Genomic DNA, 25,950 nt, shown 5'->3' on the forward strand with positions numbered 1-25,950 from the left:
GAAGCAGTTCTTCCGACGAGGCTTCATCATGTCACCTCATTGGTCAAATAAAAACTGCACACGAAGTAACAAATGCACACACAAAACACAGAACACAAATACGTGGACGAGTACAGGTGGTGGCCATTGCGTGCGTGTGACAGTGGCATGACAGGCCCCAGGTGAAAGGCTCCATAGCGCCGCCTCACGGCTGCAAAGATTTTCAGGATTTTCTGCTTCATGCGCGTGTGTTGCCCGCACCTCCCCCTCGGCCCACTACCACTACTCTAGTGCACTATGGTCGTAGTCATCGGGTTGCAATAATTTCGACTGGATTTCAACACTCAACCAGCCTCGAACTACACGGTAAAACTTAAAGTCGAACGACATGTACGTTTGCCAGCGCGCACTCACTCCTGGTCGACCCTGGTCAGACGCCTTGGGAGATTTCGCTTGGTATTGGGCTACTGATAGTGCTTCAAAATGTGCAAGTTGGATGCAGCTACTATCCATCGTTCAAGTTGGTGCAGGACAGAGCCGGTAAGCACCACGTAGCAAGGCTAGATTGCAGCATCTGAGCACGAGCTCCAGCCCTGTCCTGGGCAAGGCAACTCACTAAAGTTCCATGTAGGTACAGACTGCCACATGTAGCATAGATACCGATGCCACCACAATGAGTCCACTGGCTGAACGCACTGTGACTCGCTGAGGACAACCGAGTTTATTATAGGCGCCGAAATCGCAAGTAGTGAGGTCTACGTGAACATCCAAAATCAAGTTTGAACTATGCACTCCGTAACGCTCAGTGGGTGGTGTTGTCGCTCCGCTGTAGCCTTCACCATAGAGTTTCATACAATTACTTGAGCGAATTTCGGCATTAGTGTCTATGGAAGCTGCAAGAGGGCAGTCCAGTCAGCATGGGAAGCATGGGTGGTACATGGATTCGTCTAAACTTCGTCCTTCAGGCTGTAAATGGCTTCATGATATTGCAAAGTAATCAAAATACTGCATTATAATCAATTAAGTAAACATTATTAAACTTGTCCGATGGCAGGATTTGAACACAGGACTTCTAGCAAAGAAGCCCGATATGAAACAATTATGCCACGAATGCATGGACAAGTGGAATCACTGCAATTCGCAGCGACTATGCATGTTAGAGAGTTTTGTTAACTTCTGTTTTAAATAAGATCATAAATTTCTTTGAAATTTAGTGCAATTTAGGCCCAGATAAAGCGTGATAAACAAAGCCACAAGAACGCACGAAGTCCAAAGCATGAAGAATAGACAAATCCATGTACTACTCATCATACGCATCATTCCCATGGTGGCTGAATGATCACAGCACCACAGTTCCCCCTAGTAATTGTAGGAACCTCTGTTTTAAACCAAGTTGTCTAAACTGCCATTATAAAATGTTCTTCATTAAAGAAGAAAACGGGCAGCAGAATCAGAAAAAATTATGCATAGTCTTGTCTTTTTCCACAAATTCATCACAGACAGGATGGCGCCACACCAGCCCTGTGATGGTAAAAGTTGAAGACAGGTATCGAGCAACATAATAATGCTTCTTTCTTCTTTCTTGTCTTTTGTTGTTTACTACGGCTATGAAAAAATGAACACGCACATGTCTGGCCCTCCAGTCATGCTTTCTGCTCAAAAGGATATGTCTATATCCTGCCTCATTTAATTATTTATTTACTACCTGAAATGTCCAATTTAAGGCATTTACACGAGCCGCGAGTTTTCAATGATGTGCTTGAAGTAAGCAACATTAGGTATTACCTGGCTCACTGAAACTAATAGGCCTATAGAAGCAGGCTCGTAGCCATTCAAATATTTGGCGCTCCAAGTTTGATGTAGTAGAGATAACACCTTTTCCGAGCGTTTGAGCTCGGAAAGTCAAGAAATAAAAAAGAAGTCGTAGTGAGTGAGTGAGTGAGTGAAATAACTTTATTAGGTCCAGAGAAGACGCAGGGGAGACCCCGCGCCACCCGGCTAGTCCCACGTAGGGACCGCCAAGCCGAGTCGTAGTGAGCTAAAAACATGGCCTCCGAGGTAGCACCTGTAACCAACGTTACTAGACTAGGATCAGTTTTCAAACTCCGATGACTGCGTGGACCCACCACCGATCCCCGCATCTCGTGGCGCTGCTGTCGCACTTTGCTTGGTCAGCACGGTGCGGACGGGGCGACGAAGCACTGTCCGTTGTTTATCTGTTTAAACACGTTGCGCATTTTGCTGCAGTCTCGGTGCATTTTTGCGACACTCTTGTGCGTTTTAAATTGCCGTGTGCGTTTTGAAGAGTTTACAGGCCGCATCATCCAATTTTATTTGGTAACGCGAATGCACATTTATGCTCCATTCCTGCAGCAAGAACCTACTTTGAATGTGCAAGTCTGCTCGCAAGCGAGAGAAGCTCACGTAGGTTTCAAAATTGCACTAGTGAATGTGGTGCTCTGACGAAGGAAATAGTGCTAGCTTCGTTTTTCTTTTTTCATCCCGAAATGAAGTGCTGAGAGTGTGCACATACCGTGTGTCCCAGCTAACTTCAGCCAGCTTTAATATATGCGAATGCCGCGTAGCTGGACACAACCAAGGCAATGTTGTTTGCCGTCGCTTGGAGATATCCAAATAAATTTTTAAGCCACCCAGTTAGTTAAGTTAAATGATTTTTCTGCGAATTAATATCGTGCGAAATTAATTAATCTATTACTTATTCAATTCGCCAAGTTGGGTACTTCATTGCCACCACCAAAGGTCGAGGCTTCAACTCTCACCAACGACCAGTGGATTCGAGTGCCTTAATTAACTATATTGGCGGCGAGGAGTTACGGAGTCGCCATCTATCGGAAGCGCCTCGCTGGCGTAGTATGAGGGATCACGTGGCGCGCTCCTCATAGGTTTTGTTGTCAGCGCTCACTGAAAACACCACGCGCGAGCTCTCCCGGGCATTTCTGTAATAGCGTCCTCGATCACCCGCACCGGTGCGCACCGACCATCCTCGATGACCAGAAGCACACCCTGTTGGAGCAGTTTTCCATTGCCCCATCTCGCACCGAGAATATCGGCGGTGCGCCGGGGTGCAATCCCAGCAAGCACTGCGGGACGCGCGCGCGCACTGCATACTGCAGAACCGTGGATGCTCTGGCCTGATAGCTGCGGTTGCAACGGAGTTGACGGAGTTAGCCATTGGAGATGTCGGCAATTAGAAAGGAAGTGCTGCTAATTGCCGCAATCGATGGGCTTTTTTCAAGTTCGTCTGACAGCGAAGACGGCATGCTTATCGACCTCGTCCAAAAACAATGTGGTGAAGATCGGCCGAAAGTGGACAGGCTCGTTGAAAGGGTCGTCAGGAACGGATCGTCAGGATTAATTATAAGATCCATTGGTGTTTGCTTGCAACCAGGTATGTCGGAGCACGCAGTTTGACAAGGTTCGAGCGCTTGCCGCAGATGCTCAGCACCTGCAAACAACAAAATGTGCGCGCGGGCGTGGTCGCGCACGTCTTCCGTGCCAGGGACAAAGTAGCGATGCATGCAAGCACCCTGCAATGGGTGCAGTTTTGTCCTAGATGTTGACCCTCCGCAGTGCGCCACCACAGCGGTGCAAGGCGCATCATTCTGGTTTCGGGGCAACCCCGGGGTAAGGTGATCGAGGACGTTATAAGTACTTTCGAAACGAGAGAAGTTTCTTACTGTCTAAATAATAATCTTGGGCAAACTGAAAGCACACAATCGTTTACAGACGCTATCGCTTTACCGAATACGTACAGTGAACGCCACTGCGCGCGGTTGCCGCGATGGAGTCTCCCGAACCGGCTTCGTGCGTGAAAGGTAGGTAAACGCTGAGAGCAAACTATGTGAAATATGTTCTTATAGGTTTTGTATAACTAAATGGAGTGTAATAGAAGAAAGCCTCAATGCAGCGATCGCACAGATTCGCAGCAACCGTTTGCACGTCTGCATGCTTGTCCGCGCACTGTTTCGCTTTCGCCGCGTGCGCGTTTTCGCACCGTGCCATGAGCTTTAGGCCGCAGAATATGATCATTTGACAGTATACAAGCAATCATTGTTGCGTGGGCGCTATCAGAGCTGTTCAAAAATCATTTCATTGTAGAGACTTCGATGCCTACGGGGACTGTGATGTGCCGTCGCGACGATTCAATCTTTTATTTCTAAATTCTTGGACGTTTCAATATTATTTCTCGAGTTGCGTCGAACTGTATGTTTATCGGTGTTCTCAGCGTGCGATTTCCCGCTTCTTTTTTTGTAATCCAGTGCATTAATTCATAACACAAACATGACCATATGCCATGCTTCTTTAAAATGTGCTTCTTACCGCTGCCTTTCCACTCGACTCAACTTGCCAGTATCTATAGCATCGACAAGTTCATAGACCAAACCGTCATGACATTAGACGGGCAGCGGACTCGGGCGAGCGTCTCAGTGCGCGTTTTCAGAGCATCGCAGACCGGGCGCCGTAGCAGAAATCTTCCTCGCGTCTGTGCTTGCTGCATATCCGAGTTGTAGCCGATGTTTGCCGGTTTTATGTTTCGCGAGCCAAACTTCACGCAGCTTGTCCTGCGGCTACGTGTGAATTAAAGCTGACTGCGGGCTCCGTTGCGTAGTACATCCGGCATTGTGGCACCGAGACAGCCTACCATGTTGCGCGCCTTCAAAGGCAGCCACTACCTTGTAGTGCTTTTAAGCGTTGTAAAGGAGACACTCGAAGCGGGAAAATTTCACCACTAAATGAGGACTGCAGCGTACGAGGGAATTTAAACTCGTTTTCAGCTCGCTTCGGCGCGCCCGAAGCAGCCGACGCGGCCGCTATGTCCACGTCATCCCTCCTAGCACGTCACGCCGACGGTGGCGCCAGCTTTTCCAGTGGTGGAGCTCGAGGCCAATATTAACTTCGCTTTATTACCACGAAAGTAAGTGGGTTCGACTCCTACCAATGCTCGTGAGTGGTTCGGGTGTCGTAATGAACTCTATCGTAAGTAAACATGTGCCTTAATTATCTCTACCTTGATTAACTTCGCCTTAATGAACACTAAAGGTCGTGTGTTGGATTCCCACTAAAGGCCATGTGTTCAAGTGCCTTAACGATATCTTAGAAACTGGGCCCTAATTAACGTCGCCCTATATTTGACACCAACGGTCGCAGGTTCAAAGGTTCCCCCAATGGTTGTGGGTTCGAGTGCCCTAACTCTATTTTAATTAACTGTACCTTAATTAACTTCGCCTAATTCACTGCTTAATCCACGCTGCCGCGTCGTGAACTGCCTCGATTGGTTCGCTTGGGCTCCCCTGAGTTTTTTGGACCATCGTGTGGTCGAGCTAACATCGCCTCATGAGTCACACTATGCGTTCGCATTAATAATTGATTAGTACTAAGAAGCAACAGCTGATTACAACTACTAATCAGCTACTTACAGCTACTGATCAGCAACAGCTCATTAATAGAGCGCAGTGGACGGCCCGGGGCTGCTGCGGCCCTGGACTAAGGACTCCACAGCGCACTCTGGGGCAGCGCAGAAGCATTTTCACAGCTACGCCAACTTTTTTAATCAATCTCCTAAACGCGAGACTATACAAACATTTAAAAACGCATCGGTGAAAACACTTGCTGAGTACGTAAGTTGTGAAGTCGGAGGAACTGAGACCCTTCGCCAACGCAGAGCTTATGGCAGAGCTGCACCCGCGTAGAGCGACATGCGGTGCTCTCGCCCTCTGGCGGCAAACCAAGACACGAGGGCACCCACGATCACGACCTACTGAACTCCAGAGTGACTGCAGACCTGCACAGATCTCCCTCCTCCAGCACGCCTGGTCTAGTTCGCCCCTTTTGCCGCTAGGGAAAGAACGTATGAGCAGAGTGGCGCTAGTTATAACCTGTTCGCTGTCGTCTGCTTCTGCGATCTGTTCAGCGCTTGTCGTGCCATTTCGGCAGGCACAAAGCTCTTGTATTGGTGGTAAATGAATAAATTCGCAAATATACAAAAGAAGACATATTTGCGAATGCTTTGCGTTTGAATAGTGAAACTAGAAGAGGATGAGCGGTGCAAGAAATGTAAACAACCAGCATAGGTGGCCGCTGCAGTGCTAGATCGACGGCATAAATTTCCCTTTCTAAGCCTCCTTAAGATAATGCTCACGTAACGGTAGCAATCGACTGTCCGTATGGCGAGGCACGCTATGTTCGCGAAACCCATCAGTTCACTACAACTTCGAATTAAAACCATAAAGCATTTTTTTACAGCGCCAACTGGAATGGCTAAAGTATTCTCGAGCTACTACACCGCAGCTTAGATTGCCTACAAAAGGAAACTTCAAGCACCTTCTGTCTCACCATGTCTCGATCCAGCGTTATTTAATTATACAAACAGATAACTATTCGCTTCATCGGTACATAAAAGAGAACCTTGCAGGCTAAATTAAGTTTGCTCCAATCCAATCGCAAACATTCATAAAGCACCACAAGTTTTGCATATACTTTCACTTGATTTCTGACCCTCCACCGGGGGAATTTTGATATCTTCAATATGTCCCATACTACTAGTCATTGACGCTTCGACTTCTTTCTGGCTGCAGCTATGCGGTCCAGCAGGCATACTTCAATAAAAAAATTGGGCCGAGCAGCCTGTGTCAGTTCGCCAAACAGATTCGTCATGTATATTCCTCAAGTAACAAGCACCAGTAAATTTCTCAAGTGAGTTTGATTTGATTTGATTTATTAATTTCCATTTACACACACACATGTACAGAGGACTGGTAAATGGAGGTGGATGAGGGAAAAACGCCGCACAGACGCGGCTTGAGGTAACCTCACCCCCTTAGGTACAATATCGCTGCATGGAGTAACACATCAAGCGCCATATAAATTACATTTATATAGTGGCCATAAAACATTGCAGTTATACAATATATGAAAGGACAGTGAAATATTTCCACAATAACAATGCAAAACACACTGCGGCATTGAAATAAATAAATGATATACACTTGGTAACATAGACAAAAAAAGAGGAACATAACATACATTATTAATCATTAACAAACGCGCTCTAAAGAGGTGAGTTGAACGTGTAGCACGGAAAATGGAATATATATTGGTACATTCCTATTTGTACTCTGTAAATAGCTGTAAGCCTTCATTAACTTTACTTCAAATTTCCGCCGCTTAACAAAAAATGAACACGTGAAAAACCGCCTAATGTTGACAAGCAGTTAAAGAAGCAAGTGAGGCGTGTAGAATCTAAGCTCCAGTATTAGTTAAGTCCCCGTGCTACTGCCGAGCGTTTCTGTGAGGAAATGCAAAAATTCGATATTATACCATGAACTACTCGTCGTGAGCAAACCTGTTTTAGCGGAATAAAATCAACGTAACTGCTGTAGAAGTCATATGTAGCCAGCTTTGTGACATACTTGTTGCACCGCGGCAGGTATGGTATCATAACTGGATTCCTATAGGCTATGCTTTTGCGATTGTCTATCCGCGTATGAAAAACCCGCAATGGGCTGGTCTGCGTCGCTTCGGCTGGCACTGTAGCGTTGCCTTCGATAGCTGCATTGTTGTCTAAGAAATTAGCTCTTTGAATAAATGTTCGCAAAGGAAGACGTCGTAAAAATATATTTGAGACGACCACCATAAGTATACAAGCAGAGAGAACGAGGGCGAACAAACGAAAACACCGCAGAAAGCGCCCGGACAACGCCCGAACTGTAGCAGACGACAAGCGCGAGTCCGTGCCCTGACGTCACGCGAGCGGCGCTCGCAGCGCCGCTCGCGTTCGTTCTCGGGGCTAATAGAAGCCGGATATCTGTGCAGGTCCGGAGTTCCAGTAGGTCGTGCCCACGATGTACGGCGCCTACGGAGAGTTTGACAACTGAACCCAGTCTAGTAACGTTGCCTGTAACCTCAGAGGCCATGCGAAACTCAGTTTCATTTGTCCACGTCACCCCCCCTCTCCCCCCCCGGAACCCGTTTTTATTTATTTATTGTTATAAACTTCATTAATAACCTCGAGCGTTCGCTGCAATGCGACAATCTCCTTTGTTGACGCTCTCATGCAATTAATTTGAGTGAACTGGGGTTGCGCAGCTCACTCAGCGCGTCTGAAGGCGGGCGGCCGGTTTCTCTGTGATCGGTGGCGCTTAATTCCTCTCATTAGAACTTGTGAAGGGCGCTCTTTATTGTCTTTTTTGTGTTAGCGTACGCTGCGTTATCTATAGTTGCGATCTCTACCAGACCTTCATGACCATCTTACACCGTGCGCTCGTCTAAATATTAGCAGCAACACCGCCATCGTGTGCATCGGATCAGATCGAATCGCCATCGCCATCAGTAGAAAGTGCAAGCAGTCGAGAGAAGCGCAAGAAGGGACATCTCAGCATCAATATTGAACGTCAGCTACGAGTGCGAAAAAACTTCGAGCACGAGGACGTTGAGATCGCCAAACAGAACCCGCGGCGGCGGACGATGGGTGGCCTGACGGCGCAGCACTTCTGCCTGAAGTGGAACCAGCATCACGGCAGCTTGGTGTCGGTGTACGAGGAGCTGCGTAGCCGCGACGCGTTTGTTGACGTGACGCTCGTCTGCGAGGAAGGCGTCAGCATGAAGGCGCACAAGCTGGTGCTGGCAGCGTGCAGCCCCTTCTTCGAGGCGCTGTTCGAACGCAACCCGTGCGCGCACCCGGTGGTCATCATGAGCCAGACGCGCGAGGCCGACCTGCGCACCCTGCTCGAGTTCATGTACCGGGGCGAAGTGAACGTCGCGCAGGACCATCTGCCGGCGCTGCTGCGTACGGCCGAGCTTCTCCAGGTACGCGGCCTAGCCGAGGTGGCCGGCGAGAACCCCTGCTCGGACGAAGGGGGGCACCCGTCGCAGGCGCAGCAGCCGGCGTCCAGCGGCGTCAGGGGTTCGGCCGCCCGGCTGCCTAAGCGCAAGCAGCGGACGCCGCCACCGCCACCGTTGCAACAGCCCGCGGCACCGCGGCACCACGACGAGCCGAGCGAGCCGCTGACTGCCGAGAGACCAGAGAGCCCCGAGCCGGCAGCCGCGGCGCCCAAGGCGCGACCGGCAGCCAAGCCGCCGGCACCCGCGAGCCGACGCACTTTTGACCACTCGTACTCGGACGACAAGACCAACTGGGTGCCCGCCGTGGCCGCTCACCACCACCAACATCAGCGAGAGCCGCAGCCCCTGCTGCTGCCTCCGGCGGTCCCGCCGGACGGCGGCACGGCCGCCGCAGCAGACGACCGCCCGCCCGTGTGCAGTGTGTGCTCGCGCGTGTTCTCGACCAAGGGCAACTTGAAGCGGCACATGCTCATGCACCGGCCCTACCGGCACAAACACCAGTGCACGCTGTGCCTCAAGACGTTCAGCTGGCCCGGGGACCTGCGCACGCACCTGCGCGTCACGCACGGCCAGGGCCGCCTCAAGCCGCGCCAGATGGCCTTCCTGTTCACTTAGCCAACTCGCTCTGTGTGGCAGTGCTGCTTCGGTGTGCGACGCCGTTCCGAACAGAGCGGGCCGATGCCCGGCACAGCGTTGTGCGTCGAGGCCGCCCTTCCACTGCCTCGGTGGCGTGGTGCTTGTCCACGGATCGAGCGCGACTGTGTTCACGAGCAGTGACTGCGGATGGGTACCCAGTCACTACTCTCGCCCCTCGATGCCACAGTCCGAAATTGTCGGTGAATCATTTTGGGGGATAGTCTTGCGCAACGCGACACGCAGTGAGTCACCGCCGATCAACTCGCTCTGGAGTGATCCGACTAGAATACAATCCCGGGTTTTCATTGATCAAGTTTTCACTCCAACACTCTCAGCTGGTGGCTGTGCAGGTGCCGAGCCACAACACATAGCTTTGTGGCTCGACCTCCACGAAAAAATGGCATGATGTTCCCTAACCAATTCTCAGCACGAAAGATGCAACTCTTTCAGTATTTGGCAAATCAGACTTATGAGATTAAGCTGTGTGCTACAATGCAACTGTGCATGTTCTCTATGTAAAATTTTGAAGGAGTACTGACAAAAAAATGTTTGTCTGGTTTAATAAAGCAAGAAATGCTTTATTATACTCTACAGATGTGCTGTAATAACAGCATGAGACTTCAGTTCGTCAGATATGCACTAAATTGCGAACTATACCATCACTTAAGTAACAACTTCAAAACGTGAACTAAATGGAGCATGGCTGCAGGTGCAATGACTGGGGCTCCTCAGAAAACCAGAAGTGCTGGTTGGGAGTGGTGGAAAGTTGGAGATACAAATGCGGAAGAGCGCCAAGTGAATGAAGAAAAAAGTGCCGGACGTGGTGCTTGCCCTGCTTTGGTGACGCCGTCACCATAGTATGGCTTGCAACCATACACCAGGCTGACTGACGCATGCATCGGCAGTTTTTCATACCGTGTTTCCATTACCTCCAATTCTTATGATTCGAGGCCTTTGTCAAAACACACAGTGCCATTAAGTTTCACTCCTTTTGGCACGCATTTTCAGCAAGTCGCTTTACTAGGCGATATGAGTAACAATTTGTTGTATGTTCAAGAAATTCCGGTAGCATACTGTTTTTACCTATCTACAGCAAAATACAAAATTTATGTGCAAATTGTTCTTTAAGAATTAGTGCCAGAAACACTCAAGCAGGTCATAGCGAGCGCAGTAGGTACCACCGCTGCCTAGGTGATGGGAGACCCGATCATTTTCTATCGATAGAGGCTGCTGTAGGAGTCATTCCTTCCAAGCACATCTTGCATCATGGCCAGCCTACTGCTGCTCACACTTCTTGTGTGATCCAACACAGACTGCAGCTGCAAGCACTTACACATGTGTGACAACACGGTACACATTTGCATTGCAACAGGACTAGTGGCAAGACATACTTGGTGCAAAGCGGGTTTGCAGAGAAGCAATGGCTGCAAAAAGTGCAATGTCGGTGTGTACTGACATGGCAGGCCAGCAGTGGCTAGCCTGCCATTGTCTCAGCTGCACCGGATAGTGTTTCAGAGGAGCAGCCATGACCTTATCACTCCTGTGCTCTAGGAAGGGGTGACAGACAACGTACAGCAACCTGCAATTTTATTCTAACATAAAAAAAAAGACTTGGCATTTACTATTGCTGCCACTGCTTTCAGTCAGATTTTCAACATTTATTGGTCTGCATTGCGATAACACATTGGGCATAGTCTCTTAAATGTCACATCTGGTCTTTGCAGGGTGCACGTTTGATGGTGGTTTTAAATTTTCCCCCACAAAGCACGCAAGCAGAAATGGTGAATGCTTTATTGAATCATGCAGGCCAAAAAATGCAAACTTGTTCTGATATTTAAATGCAAATAAAGCACTGGTAAGCATGAAGTCCTCATTAATATTTGCTAGCATAAAAACAAAGTTTCAATGCTGCTTTGTGAGTGATAAGACATGCTGCTAGGCTACCGTGGTACGCTTGACTCTGCAAAGGCTAGCAATTAAAGCCATACAGGGGGAGGGGAAAGGTATTCTGTAAGAGTCCACCTAGCGGACTGTCCAATTCGGCTGCTGCTGATTGGCAGGGGCTGCTCGTATCTCTCGTACAGCCGCATCCAATCAGCAGCGGCCGAAATGGACAGCCCACTAGGTGGACTCTTACAGAATACCCCCCCCCCCCCCCTCGATGTCGCATTACTTGACCTAGTGGTGTGTACAGCAAAACAGGTTGTGGCTTTTAATCTTCTAGCAAAAGTACACGGACTCGCTTAAAGAAAGGAACCCATTTGTGATTCAGACGCATGTAAGTAATGTGTGCATTGGAAAGCTCGCAATGCCAAGTCTGGGCTACAGTCCTCAATTTCAAGTTACAATCATAGGCAACAAAAAAAAATTCGCTCTATTCCAGAATCCCAGTTCAGTGTACACTTTTGCTCAGGATGGAACCTGCACAGGTTAGAATGGCTGCTGACAACTGAACTCTCAGTCTTATACCATTCATAACAAGGAAGTTACGTGCTACAAGTGTGGTCAGCTACATCAGTAGCACATATTACGTGCAGCTCGCAGAATGTTTCGGTGCACTAAAATGTAGAACTACTACAACAATTAGGGATTAAGTTGGCGACGTAAAGTATGAGTCCTGCTTCTCCTGCAGCCTGTACTGTCTACCAGGTTTTCCTTAAACCAACTAGCCCAACAACTTTATGCTCCTGCCATTCACAATGTAACCCTCTGCCGGAAGTTCTACGCAGCCAGTGCTAAATATTTGAAGTAGGGCGCTGTTGGTGTGTTTTTTGTGGAACCACAGAGAAAAAGTGGACGAGTCGGGAGTCGTTAAAATTGGAGGTGTGCGAATGTTTCATGCTTTCTAATAACAACCTCAGTATTGTCCTATTTGATTAGGTCCTTAAATACTTGCTATTCAAGAACCTTAATATTTGTTTAATACTTTACATCATCGACTGTACATGATCAAGCATTAATTGAAGCAAAAATGCAATAGCTTTCATCCACAATAGACACATATACTAGAGCATGCTGCATCCTCAGACAGGCAGATTTTTTCCGCTAAACAGGATTCCTTGCATTAAAACATGTAGACACGGCATTCATAAGTGGGTATTGTTTGGTGCTATTTATAGACGCAGCACCTGTGTCTTCTCATCGAATTAAGACAGAATACGTTTTATTGCAGCATACTTTGTACAATAGTGGCACTATCTGCCGCAGCCATTTGAACAAGACAAAACGTGCTTTTTCTTTCATTCTGCTATCACTGCAGTCGGCACGCATTGATGGTTTGGTTGCAAAGGTGTACACAGATATTAGCAGGCCTGCAAAGTTAATTTTCTGATAACGATAATGGTTTTATGATAATGCATGACTGTAAGCTGTGAAATGCCCAAAGTTGATGAACAATCTGCTTAGTTCTTCCCAACGCTCCCTTTGTACTTTTAATAAAGCATGCTTTATAATGTGCAGTGTAATGGCAGCAACATTATAATGTTTTGAATACCAGGATAGGAAAATTGTTTGATATTAGAGGTGCGAGGTACAGTCAACAGCAAAAGTTTGCGGGATGCGGTTTCCCCTTTAAATGTGAATTCCTGCACTGTTAAGGCATGACACTTCGTATTTAATGAATCACTGTATAGGTGACGAAGGCTACTACATGCTAAAACATTTTATTCAGTGCTGTGTGACTACGCTTCGCAAGAATTCAGCTTCTTGGCAGATGCTGCGTCCCGTAAACTTTTCTGGTTGACTGTACATTATCCACCAGTTATTATTCTATTCGTTTCTGGCACTATTCATATTCAATTTGGTCTCAAAAAACTGCTATTTGTACACCCTTAGCCGAAACAAATGAACGCAGTACAGTTTTCACCTGGGAAGGTTCATCTCATTGAAGGTAGCATTCAAGGCTTACAAGAGCTCAGAGTGATGTTGTTGACAACATGACTATACACATCCGGCTTACAACAGCTACTAACTGAGGACAGTTATAGTGAAGATAACACTGTGCTACCATGAGTAGTTGATAGGCGATTGCCTCTGTGATAAGCTATGCTGCTGGGAATCTAGCAGTAAATGTGGCCCATTCATTCATTCATTCATTCATTCATTCATTCATTCATTCATTCATTCATTCATTCAATAGATTGTTTGTGCATGCAAAAAACTCTCTACTTGTGTTTTGCATGACTACATTGTTCAAGATGCACTGTAAAATGCAGGAACATTGTGTTACAGGAATACAATGCACGTGAGTCTAAGGGCTTTGCACTATGACCGTGTGGCCAGAAAGATGCAACGCATAGTCAACAGGGTTCTTCTGTACATGGAATGCCAGGCAGAAAACTAATTTACTGTTGCTGCTTCCCAATGTCAACAAGAAAACAAACAAAACAATATGTCTTGACAGCAAGCCACAATTAGTATTTCAAGTAGGGTGGTTTGCTGGGTAAGCTGGTGCGTAGCGAAGGTACGATTGTCCTATCACAGTAAATAAGACGCGAACACAAGCAGGAGGAGGACATGGGACAAACACCTCAAAGAATGTATTCCTCATCATTTTCATACATTGCCTGGTGCTTAGATCATGCAGTCATGATCGTCGTATCTAAGAAATGTTACAACCATGTAAGCAACAAATACAGCATGAATTTCTAGCAAAAGCGGCTGATCTCATCATCACCTGAGCTGGTAAATCACGACAGCAGATTCAGCTTTAGAGTGGCAGGTTGAGAGGCAATAATATCTGGAATGATGTGCTACGTGCATGCACGGTCTGGTCACTGAGCTGTGTTTCATTTGTACGCTTTAAAGAAGCCCACGTACATACTATCACTTGTATTGCGCCACTCCTGCTTGTCTCAACTTTTTCTATTCCACATGTGCTCACTGTTCCTAGACGTCCTTCACGCACACGCTGGTGTCACTTCAGTATAAGCATGGATGCCTGGTTGTCAACTCCGCGACATGTAGCAAAAGCAAAGAAAAAAAGAAAGGCCTGGTGGCCCTTGTGATGTCATTTTCTTGCGTAAGTGTCCAATAAGAGAAAAGGAATGGGAAAAATGTTGCCTACAGGAGAGAATGTCTGTGCAGTGGGAATCGCTCTTGCCTCATGCCAGCATTGTCATAAGTGGCATAGCCAGGGAGGGGGGCACACCAGGCACATGCCCCCCCTCCCTGAAAAATATGTCTTGCTAGGTCACTGACTGTCTTGCAAAATTTCATCGCCTTGTATCTCTATTACTACTGTACTGAATGCTTTTGAAGACTAAATTCCCACAGGAGAATGCTTCTTGCCGTGTTTACAATATCCAGTACATGATAAGGGGACACTTGGACAACAGGAAAGGACACTGGGAAAGATGCTAAAGACCTCACAAGGAGGGATGGAATGAAAAGAACCATGTGGCTAACAATTCATAGAACTGTCTTCTTATCTGGTAATATCAAGTACACAGATAGCTGGCAGTTTTGAGACCAAGAAGAATACAGTCAAATTCCTTTATATGAAGTGCTTGGGGCCTCCAAAATTATTTGTTATACGCATCACTTCGTTGTAAAGATCATGCACTACACAATAGAACCGGGGCAGACCTATTCCTTCTTTACCTAGGTCATCTCGTTGAAGAGGCGCTCGACTGTAAACAGAAGTGGCCAAGCCTGTAGGGAATAGATAGTGGTCTATTGGAGTAGCAGAATGGGTGTCGCGCGAAGGTTAAGCCAGGGGCAGTAGAAGATTAGATGGAGTTCAGGAAATGTGCAGGCATAGAATGCAGTGAGCTAACGCAAGAGTGGGGCAGCAGAAGGTCACTGGGAGAAAGGCTTTTGTGGTGTGCTGGATATAACTTAAAGTGATGCCAAATACAACATCCACATGGGCCAGGAGAGTAAACTATAAGGTAGATTGGAAGATTACACATTTGCCAATAGAGGCAATGTTTACGAAAAGCAAAGGCTTAGCGCCAAAAACTACTTAAAAACAAAAGACATGACACCGCCATCTTGGGATGCTTGCACCACAATTGTTTTCTTGACCAATTATTTTTAGAGTGGTTTCATGATGCAGTATTATGCCTTACTAAAGTGCTGGACAATCTATACATGTGCTTGGAATTAAGCAGCATGAAATTAGTGAGGGGTAGCCTGTCATTCTTTTTATCACATTTGCTGCTTTGGTCAATTGTGCTCTAAAAGGGATATATACGTGAAACTGATTATCAATGATACATCCATGATGACTAGAAATGTATCAAAGGCTATTATTTAAACTCTTAAGAAAAAAATTATTGTGCTGCACGTGCAACTCGACTCAGACACGTGTGTCTTTGTTGCACAGGGACCAAAATACAGCAACAGCCACATTCTTCAAGGGAAGTGCTACTCTGATTCTCTCTTTCTATAGGTCACCTGCCTCTATGGAGAAATGCATAATGGGTTCTGGAGAGATTCATCTGTTGCATGTCTAGACAAAGGTAGCCATTTCCCTTTGGTGTTCCTTTAACCAGACTGCTGTTCCACCAACGGGTGCAGCATGTAGGAAGTAGTGACATCCCATGCACTGTTTTCGATAAAATCTTTGACAAGTGCTGTGGCCTAGGCACTATGGACACTTTCTCCGTTGTCAGCACCTGTGCAACTTGTGCCCTAGTTACCCTAACCATGGTTATGACTACGGTTAAACTCGCATCCAAATCCTAACTGTAGTTATCTAAATAACTACAGTAACTTTACATTTAAGCGTGGATTAGCTTATCACCTAACAATGAATTACAGCAGCTGGCTGTAATTGAAGTTCAACCCAACCATGGTTATTGTATCCATGAAACTATGGTACTAGTGGAGGAAGTTCCTTGGAAGGGCCAGAGATTGGTCTAGTTCATGTGCTTTGAAAAACGTGAGCAAGCAAAGTACCCTTCATTTTATCTTCACTTGTGTTGTGTTGTGTTATGCCAGTTCAGGCTTTTTTAAAAGAAGTTCTGTGTACAAAGAAAGGCAGGCTTGACAAGATTACCTTCAGCTACACTGGCCACAATGAAATCTCTACCAAATGAACAATATGGAGCAATGCATCTTTGTGTCATGTTCAGAGTGCCATCAAATCCAAGAAAGGCAGATGTGGCCTATGTTCAGCACCTTTGTGTGTTTCTATAAGCACCAACAGTGTATTCCTGAAAGGAGCTTTGTTTCAAATAGCCTAGCTGGACACGGCATCCAGGTACCCAAGGACAGCAATGACCACTACAACCACAACCTTTCAGCCACATTTGCAGATTGAGCACTGTTCGTGTGGCAGATAATGTGACTTCATAATAGAACAATCCAATGTTTGCAGCGATGTGCAGGGCACAGGTGGGCAAAAATCACTTCAGGCAAAGCATTCTACTAAGGCACAGATATGTTATAATTGTTCCTGCTCCGCCTGTGATAAACATGTACAACCACTGCCAGGCATTTCGCGCACCTTGTGATCATGTGACAGAAAACTGTACTGGTGGCCAGTTGAGAGCCGAGGTGCACATGTTTTGCACTATTGAATGGCATCTAGCAACAGAGAATGAGTTGCCACTTTAGAAAATGCTGCGTCTGCTATTCACACTGATGGTCCACATTTTCAGCATTGTATTTTTCACACACCTGAAAGAAAAGGCAATGGATAAAGAGGCCGGTAAACCTGCAACCTTGGCCAATCACACTAATCCTAGGTGTGCAAGTACTGTGTAGCTCTGTGCCCAGTGTCGAACTTCCGGTGTGCATGCCGAATGAAGCAGTGAACAAGGTATATGTGAAGTAGTCTGATGGTGTTTCTGGAGATCTTGCATATGTGTATTTACATCCTGCCATGCAACAATGTGATATTCTTCTGTACACTTTCTCATGAGTGCTCATTACTGTTTGTACATAGCTTTCAACGACACCCACATTCACACATCAGCCCATCTTGCACACATTTTGCACCAATTACTTATTGTGGTGTGGGCATGTCATGGCTTTTGTGGCTGTGTTGCACATTCACAAGCCTAAACCTATGTAGCTTCCACAGTTGCATACAGCAGGGCTTGTCTTGCAAGCACACTGAGAGGCCCAACTTGAGCTGTCTGTTTGACTAAAATATATGAATGAAGCTAGATGTGTCACTGAAGCCGGCGCCTGTTCTTTTTCTTAAGGTAGACCATAAACCACTGAGATATAAAGGAGTTCTACAATAGGGATTAAAGGCATTCTTCCCAAGAAGCTTTTGGAAGAGGTGAATTGTCAAGCTTAGCATTTCTAGGTAGCCAAGTACAGGTGTGCCTTCACCACTATAGCCTATTGAGTCAACCACTCATCTAATATGACTACCAATGAAGTCAATCAGCCATACAAGCTCGCATTATGCATTATGTTAACTTTTATACAGTTGTGATGGACAAATCAATGCTCGGAATACTGGGACATCAGAGGAATTTATTGCGTGCCAAGCTATGAAATGAATGTTGTAGGCATCGAAAAGAGGAGTGTGCTGCTGCTTTTGTGGGCTCTCCACAACACAAGGTGCTGCAATCTTGAAAACATATGATTGTTGCTAAGTCCTCCTTGTGCCAGGGTGGCTCATTCAAAATGTTGAACCATGTTCCTTTCCTTCGTTTTTAATTTGGAAGCATAGCTTGAGAAACATACTTCACATAGGCTCATGTAGAGCGGACCTTGAAGTGCACTGGCACACAGACAAAAGGTTTAAAAAAAAAAAGAAGAAAGCAGACAAGACAGCGGTTCTGAAAGGAAGCATTGTCCCATCTACTTTTCTGTAACCTTTTGCCTGTGTGCCGATGCACTTTGAGATCTGTTCAACATGAACTTTAACCAACTAGCCCAACTCACCATCTTGTCATACGGACTCGCTGGAAAATCTCACAATGAGAACAAAAGTGTAGGCGAGGAGTCACCGCTTAATCTGTTGCACCTCGCCTGATGCAGGGCATTGGTACGGAACATATGGCGATAGCTCTTTTTCTCTCTCTCTGTCTCTCTTTGATAAATGCACTGATATCCACAGTAACAAAACTGGACGAAGCACAGACCACACATCGCACCCTGTGTGGTATATGTGCTTCGTCCCTCTGAATAACAGCACACTTACCCGAAGATGTATTACCAGCTGGCCCCAATTGTAGCTCTAGCTCACTTCTGATAGCTATTGGCATGTCGTAGAAAGAGTGCATGCACAGTTATCTTTCGTGCCACAATCTATTTCTTACCCAGCGAGCCTTTTTGAGGGCACTGCTTTTTAGTGTGGGTCAGTGTGTAATCATGTGGTACTCTTCTTTTGCGGGTTTTCTTTTTGAGCAAAATAACCTTAATAGCCCGAGTCATCGCCTACCCCCCATTTAGGCAAAAGATCAATTATGTCAAAACCACCGAGTCAATGCCCACCCCCTATAGAACATATACCGCAGCCCGCAAAATTTGCAGAAACATCCTCCTGAATGTCGTGACCGGAAGAAAATAAGAAATAAAAAATAAGACAGAAAGAAACTGTTTTGTTGACACACCTAGCCACATGCAGTTGTGTGCAACAGGTGGTGCTTTCTTTCAAAAGGGGTCTACTTAAGCTGCAGTCTTGCAGTCTGTGTTCCCACTGTCACTGCAAGTGGTGTTGCTGCCTTTTTATACACCACGAGGAACAGTTACACAGTCAAGAAGAAAGTGGAGGTCGTTGAATGTTACCGGAATCATGAAACAAACATCATCTCAACGTGGACTGCAAGCATGTGCAGGCGCTAGACTTGAACTTCGAAGCGCTGCTGTAAGAATGCCGCGAAAGTAGGACATATAGGTGCACCGTCCACAGTGGCCGTGCAGTCTTCAGCGAAGAAGTCAATGAGGGACTGATGAATTTCCTAACAGAAAGAGCAGCGGGATGAACGGTAAGCAACTGGAGCATTCAAGAGCATGCGACATAGCTTGCCGGGGAGGTGGGCCTCAGCAACAGTGAGGCCTCCCACCAGTATCTCTCCCGATGAAAGAAGCGGTTCGACGTTTCACTGCATGCTGCCACTAGTGACAGCCTAAAGTTTTCAGCGGACTACACAGAGGGGAGCGCCGCCTTCTGAAGTGTTGTGCATTTGTTTTGGCATTGGAACGAATATGATGTTTCCTTTGAGGGTTTTGATGAGGACGACAAGTAAATAAAGGTTTTCTCGAATGCCAAATACAAGCTTTTTCTTTCAGTTTATCCGCGAAAGCCGTTCGTGGCTTGTCACGCTCGGTTTAGGTCGAGCGGTAGGTCATCCGTCCCACCAAGACAGCCACCACTGTGTACACATCGCACACACATACAGCAATTTTAACACAATAGCGTTAAGAGCCCCATGTCGCAAAAAATCTAGTGTCGGCGCCTTGCGTCGGATGTCGTTTCATGAAAAATCATTCCAAACCACAACCACGCAGGTCCTCCACATGGCGCAGAGGCATTACTGAACTAATTGAATTCCTCATAGTAAAATGCGTCAGAAAAATCTTAAAGTATGATCTACAACATGCAGACGTGATAGCGTCGGATTATAATTTGAATATGCCAGAAAACGTAATTCTGTTATACGGAAACTCGAACACAAACCCCTTTTCCAGTGTTTCTACCATTCGTAGAGCGGTGCGCCTCACTCAGTTCCTTGCACCAACAGCATCCAGATGGCGCTCACCTCTGCACATCCACAAGAAAGCTGCAGTTGCCGGGAAATGTGACAAGCACACCGGGATCTTTGAATGCACGCTATCACGTTCCACTCTTAAAGGTCAAGGTTAACCATCCTCCAAATTTTTTTCGCTCACAACTCACTTCCTTATCTGCTTTCAGCGCTTGTCACCTTGCCAGCTTGTGACTCGGATACCTCTCTTCTTTCTTTCAGGGTACAAGATAACATACCATGATAAAAATTTAGTGTATCTCTTGTCAAGCCATGCTAGATGCTAACAAAAAATGCATATTTTCTAGCATTTTCCAATTTTTTGTTTAGTCCCCAAGACATGGCTCACACAACTTTTTTTTATCAATTTCAGGTGGCGGGGTGGTGGGATGATTCGGGATATTACAGTAGAGAAGCAGAAAAATATCGCAGTTTGAGCTTTCGCATAACTGTCTACAACTTAGTAATTGACGTCTTGTCAATTAGGACTCACTAGTAATATTGTTACATTGCCATGACGATAAAGAACAAAGCAGTGGCAAAATTGTCAGTCACTAATCTTTATTGGGCAAACTTGTGACTAGAAAAACAAGTGACACTCAAAGCACAGCTGTCAGTCAATGAAATCTGATCTACGCGTCAAGTGTGTTGGCTATTTTATAAATGACTCGTCGTACACTGCAGTGCGATTGCTGGCGCTGTCATATAATATTGTTACGGTGGAAAAAGAGGAGAAGGTCATCGACGGTGAAGATGACGAAATGGCAACAGTCTCTCGGGATTCTTGGCTGCTATTTATATACGCTTTGTAAATACACCGTGTAGATAGTTTTATACCCGTGACATTTTGGTGGACGTGCGGGGTACGCGTCTCCGCCACAGAGCTCCGCAGCGGACGTCTCACCCAGCCTGGGACCATGCTTCCAGTGGAAGGCACTGCGTCTGCAGCTGCAATGCCGACTACGTATACCCAGTACGTACCTCAGCTGCGAGACCCTGGCAAGTTCACCGCATCGATGTTCTTGACGCAGAAGAATGGTTGATGTATGAGCACGTCAGTAAGGTGAGCTGGTGGGATCCGACTATAATGCTGGCCAATGTTGTTTTCTACCTCAACGGAACACCGCAAGCATGGTTTTACACACACGAGGAAGAGCTAACCAGCTGGGACTTGTTCAAATAAAAGCTGTCCGACGTTTTTGGTAATCCGATCGGTCGACAACTAGCTGCCAAGCAACAACTCACCACGCATGCCCAAACTGTTACCAAGTCATGTCTCGTACATTCAGGACATCCTCGCCCTCTGTCATAAAATCGACACGTCCATGCCAGAGGCGGACAAGGTTGGACACATTATCAAAGGCATCACTGACGACGCATTCAACCTTCTGGTATTTAGAAACTTATTGACTGTCAATGCCATCATGAAGGAATGCCGCCGTTTTGAGCAGGCGAAGAGTCGCCGCATGTACAATCAGTTTACACGGCCTCCAAATACTGCAGCGACCTTTTTCTGTACCAACTCCACTGACCAATCTAGCTCGCCACCATCAAGCGAAAACATGACCCGAAATGTACGCCGTGAACTCGAAGCAGCATTTCCTGCCTCACCACAATAGACGTCTTGTAACAGCACTGCTGACACGATATCACTGATCCAGTTCGTGGTTCACCAGGAAATCGCTAATATGGGTCTTCCCAGTGCCTGCTCCTTGAGTCACCCTAACACCCGCCCTGCTCCTATGCCTCGGTGCTATCGCAGTCCACCTCACAGTGTCCGTTATCCCTACACTACCATGAATCCATCAGACACGCAACCTGGCGACAAGCCGATCTGTTTCTGCTGCGGCCGAGTCGGTCACATTTCCCATCACTGCCGGAGCCATTGACCGTCCCCTCCTCGAAACACCTTCCGGAATTCAAGTACGCTCCAAAGTTCCTCACCACGTCACTTCTACGACGCCACTACCTCGCCTCGCTGCTATGCTCGCTCGCCCTCACCTCAACGTCGCCAGCCACGTCTGCCCCAGCTTTACCACTCACCCTCGCCGACCTACCCAGGACCATCCCAACAGGAAAACTAGGCAAGTGGCACCTCGAGGTGGTGCTGCAATGTCGGATTCGCCACAAAATCCTCCTTTGACGCATAACCTTCTTGACGTCAAAGTTGATGGCACATGCGTCACAGCGCTTATAGGTACTGGAGCACACATATTGATTATTATGAGCCGCCTACGCCACAATTTAAAGAAAACTGTTACACCTGCCATTACTCACTTTGTACGAATCTCCGACGTTAGCACGGTGACCGTGGTCGAAATGTGTACTGCACGTGTGAGCACTTCTTGCCGCCATACTGTCGTTCTTTTCACTGTGCTTGACCAATGCCCCCATGACCTCATACTAGGCCTAGACTTTCTCTTCGCCCATTTAGCGCTCATCGATTGTTCCTTAAGTACTGTGCGTCTTGACCTGCCTCTACTCGACGTTCTTTCGACACCACATGAAATTCACCTAAGACCGACTGATTATGTTCACGTTCCACCACAGGTCTTGACATACATCGATATGTGGCCTTCTCCGCGAGTTCCCGATGGTGATTACATCTCCGCTCCCATAACTGCCATCGTTCTCACCCACAATGTTACTGTCCCGCACACAATAGTGAGGGTCACAGACAATCGCACCTATCTCCCTGTGGTGAATTTTGGGCTTGCTAAGCAAATTCTGCCTAAAGATATCACCCTGGCTACAATCTCTGCTTTTGAAGTTAGTTGCATTGAGACTTTTGCCGTCGGCACTTCCTGTTAGCCTTTCCGGTCTGTCAAATGTACTGACGACATTAGGAAAATGATCGCCCCGAATCTCACTCCTGCAGAGACTGAACAGCTCTGCAGTCTATTGCTTTACTACAAGGATATATTTGACCTGAACAACCACCCCATAGGCCAGACATCACTTGTCAAACATCGTACACATACAGGCAATAATCCACCCATCTATCGATGACCCTACTGAGTTTCAGCTTCAGAGCGTCATGCCATCAAAACGAAAGTAGACAAGATGCTAGTGAAAGACATCATTGAGCCATTGTCAAGTCCCTGGGCATCCCCTGTCGTGCTGATCAAAAAGAAGGACGGCTCACGGAGATTCTGCGAGATTCTGCGTCGATTATCGCCACCTCAAATGCATCACGAAAAAGGACATCTACCCACTACCTCGTATCAATGACGCCCTCAATTGCCTATACAGGGCACAGTATTCTTCGTCCATCAACCTATGGTCCGGATATTGGCAAACCGCTATCGATCTAGATAATGAAAAGACCGTGGTGCATGATGGTCTTTACCACTTCAAAGTTATGCCTTTTGGGCTATGCAACGCTCCAGCTAGCTTTGAGCGTATGATGGACTCATTACTCCAAGGATTCAAGTGGTCGACTTGTCTCTGCTACCTAGATGATGTTATTGTGTTCTCGCCCTCATTCAGCACAGACATTGTGTGCCTTTCAGCTGTACTTTGGTCTACAGCTCAACTCCAAGAAATGTAACTTCGGCCACTGTCAGATTACTGTTCTTGGACATGTCGTCAGTGCGATTGGCATCCGACCGGACCCAGAGAAAATTCGCACCGTGAAAGAGTTCCCTGTTCCACGATCCGCAAAAGATGTAGGAAATTTCGCAGGGCCTTAGCTCTTACTTCCGCTGCTTTTTTTAAAAGATTTTGCCACCATAGCACGCTCTTTCGCAGATCTCCTGAAGAAAAGTGTGCCCTTTTCATGGGGATCCTCTCAGGCCACCGTCTTTTCTTGCCTTACCACCATGCTCACCACCCCACCGATTCTAGGACACTTCGCTACTCCAGCCCCTACAAGGTGTGCACCGATGCCAGTGGCTACGGAATCGGTGCCGTCTTGGCACAAGTTCAACATGGCCATAAACGTGTCATTACGTACATTAGCCGTCTTTTGTCACCTGTGGAGCGGAACTACTCAATTACCGAGCGCGAGTTTTTGGTCGTTGTGTGGGCAGTGGCGAAATTTCACCCCTATATATACGGCAGGCACTTTTCTATTGTAATGGACCACCACAACCTCTGTTGGCTTTCGTCACTAAAAGATCCCCACAGGGAGGCTTGGACGATGGACTTTGCAGCTTCAAAAGTATTCCTATTCGGTGCTTTATAAGTCTGGTCGCCTACACAAGGACACCGACTGCTTGTCCCGTTACCCTGTAGACATGCCCCCCAATGCCAACATGGCCACTTCTGCAAGTGTTCTTTCCGTTTCCCAGCTTTTGGACATGGCCAACAAGCAATGCCATGACACTACTCTGAGGACCCTCATTGACCGAATAGAATCTGCTCCTACTGATCCGTTGTTACGGTGGTTCGTCCTCAACGACAGGATATTGTATGATGCAGTTTTCATGCTGACGGTCCTCCGCTTCTTCTTGTCGTCCCTAAACACCTACGCTCAACCGTGCTTCAGGAGCTTCATGACGCCCCACCTGCCGGACACCTTTGGTTTGCTCGCACTTACGACCGTGTGCGCTGCCGCTTCTATTGGCCCGGCCTCGCACGTTTCGTACGGCGCTATGTAGCTGCTTGCAAGCCGTGTCAACTTTGCAAAAAGCCAGCGACGCTTCCTCCCGGGTACTTACAGCCGATCGACATTCCACCTGAGCCATTCTTTCGCCTGGGTTTGGATCTCCTTGGCCCTTTCCACGAGTCCAGCTACGGCAGCAGGTGGATCGCTGTCGCTACTGACTACACGATGCGCTATGCCATCACTCGGGCACTTCCCACGAGCTGCGCTATTGACGTCGCAGATTTCCTCCTCCGAGATATCATTTTAGTACATGGCGCACTGCGACAGCTCCTTACTGACCGCGGCCGCACTTTCCTCTCCCAAGTCATCGCCGATATACTACGCTCACATTCTAGGAAGCACAAACTGGCTACCTCCCATCATCCCGAGACCAACTGCCTTACTGAGTGACTTTACCGGACCATTACTGACATGCTATCGAAATACGTTTCACCCGACCGCAAGGACTGGGATGTGGCTCTCCCTTATGTCACGTTCATCTATAATTCATCACGCCCTGATACTGCTGGGTACTCCCCCTTTTACCAACTCTTCGGTCGTGACCCTGTATTACCATTGGATGCTTCACTCCCCTTGATACAGGATTCGAGGACCGAGTATGCCCGTGATGCACGCCAGCTTGCCCGTACTCGTCTGTTGGCATCGCAGGAATCTCAACGGCATGCCTACAATCGCCACCATCGTGACACATATTTTTCACCAGGCTCTCTCATGCTACCTTGGTCCCCATGCTGCCGAGTGGGGCTCTCTGAGAAAATCCTTCCGTGCTACAAAGGCCCTTACTGTGTTCTATGTCAAGTGACCAAAGTCACTTACGAGATAATCCCCGTGACCTCCGTCATGCCACCCGGTTCCACATCATCTGACGTCGTACACGTTTTTCGGCTTAAGCCTTACTATGCCCTTACCGACAGCCCCGTCTGCAGCACCGGGATGGTGTTTTTCTGCCTGGGGTCATGTTACAGTGGAAAAAGAGAACAAGGTCGTCCACGGTGAAGACACCGAAGTGGCGACGGCCTCTCGGGATTCTAAGCTGCTGTTTATATACACCTTGCAAATACACAGTTGTAAATAGTTTTATACCCATGACAATATACACCACTGTTCAATTTGTGCATGCAATCTGATTAGATAGGTAGGATTCTTCCATACATAATCGCCAGCAACATTCGAGAAAGTTGTGCATTGCACCAAGCGCTAACTTCATTA

General features: G+C 47.1%; 2 protein-coding genes across 7 annotated transcripts in view; one reads left to right on the plus strand and one right to left on the minus strand.

Moving 5' to 3' along the window:
• Positions 1–25,950, minus strand: part of Bcs1 (Bcs1 chaperone) — an 89,673-nt gene that overhangs the window by 18,449 nt on the left and 45,274 nt on the right. The window contains exon 10 of one of the 6 annotated variants that reach the window (XM_065454569.1): positions 13,077–19,346. The exons of the other annotated variants lie outside the window; for them this stretch is intronic. Within the exon in view, the coding sequence (XP_065310641.1) occupies positions 19,193–19,346 (154 nt within the window). The 3' untranslated portion in view covers positions 13,077–19,192. Of the gene's footprint in view, positions 1–13,076; positions 19,347–25,950 lie in introns of those variants that run through there. 6 annotated transcript variants of the gene reach the window in all.
• LOC135920344 (protein bric-a-brac 1-like) lies at positions 8,320–9,786 on the plus strand. The gene has a single exon (XM_065454570.1). The coding sequence runs from the start codon at positions 8,464–8,466 to the stop codon at positions 9,454–9,456; it is 993 nt and encodes a 330-aa protein (XP_065310642.1). The 5' UTR covers positions 8,320–8,463; the 3' UTR covers positions 9,457–9,786.

The sequence above is a fragment of the Dermacentor albipictus genome, chromosome 1 (assembly GCF_038994185.2).
Source record: "Dermacentor albipictus isolate Rhodes 1998 colony chromosome 1, USDA_Dalb.pri_finalv2, whole genome shotgun sequence".
Taxonomy (NCBI): domain Eukaryota; kingdom Metazoa; phylum Arthropoda; class Arachnida; order Ixodida; family Ixodidae; genus Dermacentor; species Dermacentor albipictus.